Source organism: Myotis davidii, unplaced genomic scaffold, assembly GCF_000327345.1.
Source record: "Myotis davidii unplaced genomic scaffold, ASM32734v1 scaffold370, whole genome shotgun sequence".
Lineage (NCBI taxonomy): Eukaryota > Metazoa > Chordata > Mammalia > Chiroptera > Vespertilionidae > Myotis > Myotis davidii.
Genome location: NW_006288615.1, coordinates 9,723,495 through 9,731,887, shown reverse-complemented (window position 1 = coordinate 9,731,887; position 8,393 = coordinate 9,723,495). Strand labels below are relative to the sequence as shown.

At 37.1% G+C, this 8,393-nt stretch overlaps 1 protein-coding gene across 2 annotated transcripts in view; it reads left to right on the top strand.

Annotated features, from left to right (window-relative positions):
- The first annotated feature begins 448 nt into the window (after nt 1-448).
- The window catches only part of PPP1R1C (protein phosphatase 1 regulatory inhibitor subunit 1C), a 102,013-nt gene continuing 94,068 nt past the window's right edge, over nt 449-8,393 (top strand). The window contains exons 1-2 of one of the 2 annotated variants that reach the window (XM_015561953.1): nt 449-916; nt 2,564-2,624. In XM_015561953.1, coding sequence (XP_015417439.1) covers nt 836-916; nt 2,564-2,624 — 142 coding nt within the window. In that variant the 5' untranslated portion in view covers nt 449-835. The remainder of the gene's footprint in view (nt 917-2,563; nt 2,625-8,393) is intronic. The other variant, XM_006760552.2, reaches the window with a different exon arrangement.

The window sequence follows — 8,393 nt, the reverse complement described above, 5'->3', positions numbered from 1 at the left end:
ACAGAAAGGACCTTAAAGGTCATTGAGTCCGACCCCCCATTTTTCGAATGAGAGTATGGGGGCCTGGACATAGCCTGTGGTGTGCTTCCGGCTACAGACTTGTTAATGGAAGAGATGGAGCCGGAACCAAGATCTGCTCAGCCGGGGGCAGTGCTGTCCTCACTACACCACAGATGCTCTGCCTGCTGTGATTAATCTCACCTAACCAGATACAGCAGATATTATGGTTGTGGCTTACCCTCTGTGGCCATTCATCTATTTGGTGGCTGAATGTAAAATAGCAAGGGTGTCTGAATTATAAGTTGCTGCAAGAGAAATGAAATGATCCCATACTCAGACCCTGCCCCCAACTCCAAAAACTTCCTGCTTTATATTCATCAATAATGAATGGCCCATCCCTGCAATACTCAGAGGGAGCTTACGTTGCACTTTTGAGCAGCCGGTTAGCAATGTGCAATGGATAGAGCCTTTCTTTCAAATCCCAGGGCAGCGAGTCCTTCAAGGCTAGCATTGCACTTTCAATTAGCTGCTGAGTGAATGTTTGGCATGTGTATGAGTGAAGAGGCATACAATTAGCTTATTATTCCTTTCTGTCTTGTGATGAGAAGATCCGAGAGGCTGGTGAGGAGCAGTCAAACCAGACATCGGTGTGGATTTTAAGGAGGGAGTTGCTCAGACCTCGGCGTCTTCACTTGCTCACGCTGGAATTACAGCTATTTATTACGAAGCGCTCTGTGTGGCTGGGTGGAGTGTGCCCGAGGAAACACATCCCAGACACCACTGGGGGTTAGTCCTTCTGAGTCCTTCACGTGTCTGACTAATTCTCATCATTGCCATGGAGCCCAACAGTCCCAAAAAGATACAGTTTGCTGTACCTTTGTTCCAGAGTCAGATTGCACCCGAAGCGGCGGAGCAGGTAAGCAGAATTGGGATTGGGTGGGGACCAGTTATTGGATATACAGTAACATGGACATACATTCTTGCTATTGATTGAAGGTTTCTCTACCTCTTGAATTTGCCCAACTTCGTGGATTTCCAGGACACATGAATGAGAAATAAATTGGTTTCCGTATGCACTTGTATTTGAGTTGCACTGGGTGAACTAGTGCAGCATTTCATATGATGCAAAATTAGCATCTGTTAGGGAAAATGGTTATGTTAGCAATTCAGATTTGGATCTGAAATATCTTTGCTTTTGCTTATTAAAATAGCAGGTTCAACATTTAGAGAAACTTAAAAATTCTAAAATTCTAAATTCTAAAATTTAACAACCTTTTATTTCATTACTTATGAAATAAAAAGATAAAGTTTCATTTAACAATGAAAGCATTAAATCTTGGAATGATTTCAGATTATAGACTTACTATTTTATTTTAATGTTTTTTATTATATATCCAGAGCAGTAATTATAAATATATGTAAATATATGATAGATAGGATGTGTAGGTATATGTATAATTTAAAAAACATTTAATTCAGATATTAAAGATAGTATTTTAACATTTCCTGAATTCCTTTTCCATCTATACTATGTCTCTTTGTCTCTGACTCTCCCACATGTGATTGGTTTACATCTGTAGTATTGCCTTTCATATTCAGAACCACTTAAAATATCATTTGTGGTAAAATTGTAGCAGTGAGGAGGCAAAAGCAAAGAAACTTACAGGGTCATCAACTTAATTCATTAATTTCTTAAAACCTAAGTTATCCCCGAATCTTTTACCAAATATTATATACAAAGCTTTAAAAACAATTATTAAATCTGAGACTCATAATTTTCCACAAGGTTGAAGTGGATTCACCCAGACTTGGGCCAGTTAAATACAACCTTGAACATGCATCTGTGTTGAATGAGGCATTGGTTCTATCTTGGACAAGATGTCATTGGTAAATTTTGTCTACTCTTCTACTGACATATACTTCAGGAATTTACCTATATATTCAAAGAATCATGGACATATTAGAGATTCTAATCATAATATACTCCTATAACTTAAATTAAGAAAAAAAACCACACACTAAAACAATTAGTTTTAAATGAATAACATACCCTCAGGAGATCCATATTTATTTTTTATTTGTTGATTTATTCTAAATAATATACTAGAAAATAAGAAAAACTTAAAATATTAATTAAAATTTAAAACTCATGCTGTTAAATTTAACCTGCTAGAAATTTGAGTTTTCTAAGCTTCTCTCATTTAGAAATAAGGACAATGGATCTTTAAAGCATCATTAATATTATGAAATTAGCAAGTCATATCTCTACCTTCAGTGCATATTAATTTTCAGAGGCATCATTTGATTGTATACAACTACTTCTTTTTTGTGGAAGTGTAGTAGCTTTTTGGTAAACAAAGGTGATATTCATATATGACAGTTCCACTGTCTGACTTTCTATGTTTCAAAATAAATTTAGTGAGCGAGCACCTCCTGTGCACCCTCCAGATATTTGCTTTTGTGTGTTGGGAAAGATGAGGATGGGACAGCTTTGCCAGATGCAGGGCAACCTGGAGCAGTGTCTGACTCTCACTGACCTCACTTGGGCCTTTGTTGTTCACAGATCAGGAAAAGAAGACCTACGCCGGCATCACTTGTGATTCTCAATGAGCACAACCCGCCAGGTAAAGAAGCATGTTGTGTTTCACGCTCACTGATGGAGCAGAATAGAATTGTTAGAATAACATCAAAGAGCATTTCGTTGCCAAAAGACTTTAATTCTGCGTTTCAATTAGCAACAGTCTAACAGGTTCATCTCTACGGTGGATCATAAACAAAACCAGAAATAAAGATAGAAACGGCCTCAGCCAACAGCCTGCTTTTCTTCTAGAATAACACACTGGTGATGATGATATGCTATGAAATGTTTTGTTAGCATTCGCTGTCCTGTGTTCAGGTGTTTGTATAGAATTTGATTTAGTGCTTACTAATGAGGCTGGTAGAAAGTTATTTAATTAGGTTTCAAAGCTCAAATGACAGCTCTTGAGATGCTTATATCTTTATGGAACAGGTTTTTTATCTATGAAAGGCTGTCACGGGTGGGCAAGGAGCCAGCATTGACTATAGCTTTGCAGATGATGTCATCTCTGAATAATGCAATTGACAAGTAACCAGATCAATTTTCCTCTCTGTCCATTTGAGAGCCATTCTGAAGGATTGCATCCATTTGTTGAGGTTTTATTTTCCATTTCCTGTAAAAAAGTAAAGCTGATTATTATTTCTGATAAAGAACAATGATCTGCAATACTCAAACATTATTTAGTTATTAAATGGAGGTGGTTTTAATCTCACATTTAAGTGCTTTTTCTAGTAACGTAAGACAGCAAAGGTCATTGGATTAATTGGTAGCCAGGTGGGACTTGGTGTTGGATTTTTGTAGGTATAAACCAGGGGTGGGCAAACTTTTTGACTGGAGGGCCACAATGGGTTCTTAAACTGGACCGGAGGGCCGGAACAAAAGCATGGATGGAGTGCTTGTGTGAACTAATATAAATTCAAAGTAAACATCATTACATAAAAGGGTACGGTCTTTTTTTTCAATAGTTTTATTCATTTCAAAAGGGCTGAATCCGGCCTGCGGGCTGTAGTTTGCCCACGGCTGGTATAAACAATAAGGATAGACAAAAGGAGTTTGAATAGTGGAAACAAGTCTAAGTATAGATTGTAGTAAGGGATCTGTTTTAAGAATATCAGGACATAACAGACTGACTTTTTCAGATTCCTTTCTTATTAGAGAATATACATAAGAAAAGAAGGTAAAAATCGAATAGAATATTTATCATTGTGTCCAAAAATAGAAATGTGGTTAGCTGATAAAAAAACAAATAAGCAGCCGAAACCAGTTTGGCTCAGTGGATGGAGCGTCGGCCTGCGGACTGGGGGGTCCCGGGTTCGATTCCGGTCGAGGGCATGTACCTGGGTTGCAGGCACATCCCCAGTGGGAGGTGTGAAGGAGGCAGCTGATCGATGTATCTCTCTCATCGATGTTTCTAACTCTCTATCTCTCTCCCTTCCTCTCTGTGAAAAATCAATAACATATATTTAAAAAAAAACAAAAAAACACCCCACAAATAAGCAGCCTGGCCTGTATGGCTCAGTGGTTGTGTTGACCCATGAATCAAGAGGTCACCGGTTCAATTCCCAGTTAGGGCACATGCCCTGTTTTCAGGCTCCAACCCCTCTAGGGGGAATGCAGGAGGCAGCTGATGGATGATGTTTCTCTCTCATCAATGTTTCTATCTCTCTATCCCTCTCCTTCCTCTCTCTAACAAAATCAATAAAAACGTATTTTTAAAAAACACAAAAAAACAAGCAAATTTATTTCTGCTGTAAACAAAGAATCATACTTTGATCCTACAATTTTAAAGTGCTGTAGCATTTTAAAATCATTTTGAAATATATTATCTCACTTAACAATGTTAACTTATATTTGGGTGAATAAGAGGTGCAGATGATATGCACTTATAGTTTATAAATAAATACAAGTAAGTAAATACAATAATGAAATCTCAGATCGGAGGTAATTTTATAGCAATTTTTCATCACTGTCTTTGTTCATAGTGGCAGACTTTTCCATAATGTCCTAGAACTTGCCTCCCTATGCCAACCTTGAAAAGGGTTGCCCATCTTGATTTCTAGATGTCCTTTGACTACTAAAGAGCAGCTTTCAGAATTCTGCAGGCATTGTATTGTCTGAACATAATATAGCCAGGGAACTCATTTGAGCTCCTGAAATAGTAACTACAGCTTCTTGAATGCCAAATATTTGCCATTTGTAATTGAGGAAAGTGTGCATCAGAGAAGTGAGGTGATTTTTGCAGAATTCCTTCCACTGGAAGTGACAGATTACACAAACACAGATCATTCTGGTTCTAGAGCCCATGCGTTTCCTATGGCATGATTCTGGCCCGACAAATGTCAGTTTGCAATACACAGTGAAGGCCCTGTAAATGTGACTAGACATTCAGGTCCTCTTGACAAGCAAACCCAACCTTTAAATAAGCCCATTGTCTCTAGACCACTTTGCTTAGTAGATAAGGAATTATATTTTAATATCCCTGTGAGCAAAATTTCTATTTTCTCCAGAAGCCTTTTCTTATCAGACCTCCTAATCACTAGATGGCAGTGTGCTAGTTCCCTTATAGACGCCATCATTTTCTCTTTTTATACGCACCTTTGGAGAGGACTTAGATGCAGATAGCATCTCACGGAGAACTGTGTGGTTTTAGTAATGTCATCTCCCTGAGTCATCCTGCTTTTGGAAATGAGGATAGTTTAAAAGGACTGTCAGTCTTTGGCTGTGTATAGCAATGTGTATGGCAACCAGAGATTTGAACTATTGATCGGCTCTTGCAGCAAAAACCCAAATGCTTATATAGTTTTCTCAGTAAAAATGATCTAGAACCATGATTATTGAGGAAATAAGTCTAAGGACCAAACAAACAGCAACAAAAGAACATCATATGAAACCCAACCAACCCTGGATGCTAGTTTCTATGAGATGTGTGTTCTTGGGTAAGGGACAATATCTGCAAGCTTTATTTTCTCATCTATAAAATAGGGATTATAAAGTCCATCCTTCTTACTTCACAGGGTTGTTGTAATGATTGAAAGAATTAATGTAAACACACTTTAAAAATTGCAAAGTGCAACAAATGTTAGGTGTTGTTAGCTTATGTGTTCTGGAATACAAACTTTGCACATGATACTTAAGGTTAAGATATAAAAACTAGATTTCATTTGTAATCTTCATAATCTGATTTGTACCAAATATTTCTGCCCTATCCTTAATTTGGAACAATTCCTTATGTTCCAAATATTACCTGAGCGCTCTCTATCAAATAAAACAAGACAAATAACAGCAGCAACAACAAAAACCTTGTTAAATGTTAAATGACCTTTTTTAAGCAATTGCTTCTTTTAGCTCTCAATAGCAATATGTTTTTTTTGACAAGTAAGAATTGATTGCAGCTTTCAATCCTGGCAAAATAAACAAATCTCTTTAATATATTGAAATTGCCCAGGAAACAAGTGAGTGTTCTTTGAATCAGATATCATTAGTGCTGTTAAAAATCCCTGAAAAACCTTTCTTTATTGTCAATTAATAAAGCAAAGAAAATTAAATTTTCCATATAGAGACATAATTAACAAACCTTTTCAACTTATATAATTAGATCGTGTATTGCAATCCTTGTTAAATGAGTTAAACGTAGCTTATTTTTTAAACCTTTTTAAGAGTTTGCATTCCAGCCAGTGTAGTTCAGTGCTTGAGCATCAACCTATGAACCAGGAGGTCATGGTTTGATTCCCGGTCAGGGCACATGCTGGGTTGCTAGCTTGATCCCCAGTAGGAGGCATGCAGGAGGCAACCAATCAATGATTCTCTCTCATCATTGATGTTTCTATCTCTCTCTTCCTCTCCCGTCCTCTTTGAAATCAATAAAAATATATTTTTAAAAAGTTTGCAGAAATAATAATAAAATAATACAGTGGGGCCTTGACTTATGAGTTTAATTCGTTCCGTGATGGAGCTCATAACTCAAATTACTCTTATGACAAATCGAAAAGTGAACGAGTGAGACATGTGATGCTGGGCTGATGTTGTGGCGTTCACTGTGATGTTCGCTGCGCCAACTAGCGTTGGGGTATCTGAAGCCAGCTCGTAACCCAAATTTTAGCTCACAACTCAAAGCAAAAAATCGACAGAGAGATGGCTCGTATCTCAAAAAACTCGTTAGTTGGGACACTCGTAAGTCAAGGCCCCACTGTAATTGAAATATTTAATTTTAAATTTAAAATACATATACATTCTTTTTATATTTGATAGAGGAGAAAGAGAACAGAAAGATGTTTCAACATGTAAATCCAGATTGGTTACTAGTTCATCTGCGCTGGTCTAAACACTTAGGTGAAGGGGGCACCTGACTGGTAGGATTGGAGAGGCAACAAAATGCCTGTCAATCCCTTTCTAACCAGTAGCCTAGGGATCTCAGCAGTAGAAGTACTGCAGTAACAGATCCGTAACCTCTGAAGGATCTATCATCCTCTGGCATAGATTTATCAGTTTCACTCAAAATAATGGAAAACAGTACAAACATTTTTTAAATTGAAAACATCATGCCTAAAAAAATGTAATAGCAAAGGGTGTTTACGGTGGAGAGGGCGGGACTATGTGCTTGCTCCCAGGAATGACTCTGAACAGCCAGAGGCAATAAAAAGATCCTGGACACTTGAGATGAGGGGGTAGAGAAGCGCAAAAGAAAACTTTCACCTTTAAAAATTTTTTTTGGGTGGAGCTAATAATGTGAGTGGCCTTGTAGAAAACGGATTTTTAGTGCATTTTCTGTTAAGGGCTTATTTACGCTAAGTTCTCTGAAGCTATACAGTAGAGCTCATTGTCTATTCTTGGACTGTGTGCTCTTTGCTTTTACTCTTGGGAAATCTGTAGTTAAATAGTTTGGTTCCTGTGTTTTCATTTAGAGGGATGACATTTTCTCTATTCCGAAATAAATGCAATAGCACTTTCTTCAGTTTATTTAATCACATTTCTGTATTTACTTAAACTTACTTGTCTTTAAGTAGACTTACGAGAAGTTATATATTTGATCACCAGTATTAGAAATCTAGAATTGGAAAAGAACTTCAGAAAATACCTAATCTAACCACACATCTTCATGAAAGATACGTAAATCAACCCAAGTCCCAGAAACTCACTCCATTTTATATATCTCAGAGAAGAATCCATAGTTACCCCAATTTTTCAATTCTGGATCCAATCATTTTAGTTGTTAGAAAATTAGTTTGTTACCCCAAACTTGAGTAATGCCACACTTCATTCTAAAGTAACTCTTTATTTATTGTCTTCAATGGAAGTTTATTTACTCATCTTTTAAAATATATACAAACAGTCTTTCTCATTTTCTCTTCTGGATGAATATTCCCAGGCCCCACTAAGGGTTGAATGAACTGTATCCAAATTATCCTTGTCTGTTGGCCTTTGGAACCCAGAGCTGTACACAACCTTCCAGTAAAAAGCCAGCCTCGACCAGGCCTTCTGACTATTAAATTTTGTGGCCCCCATTCTTTTCCACTTACGGTTAAGCAGAGACAATATGGTTACAATTAAATTTAATGGGCCTGTTGCTTGTTAAACACCAGTGAACCAAAAAAGACCTGGATCTTAGTGAACATTTGGGTAAGTACCCAGGAGTTTTGGCATCATTTAAAATCATTCTGTACATCTAAAAAATGAGACCAGAAATATAATGTAAAATGTTTTGGGGATGATATTTATTGCAGTTTCTATCACAGCCACATTTTCGGGCTATTGACTTTCTCTTTGGAACTTTTAGCTCCAAATATTCTTAGAACGGAGGAATAAAAAACACATTTTC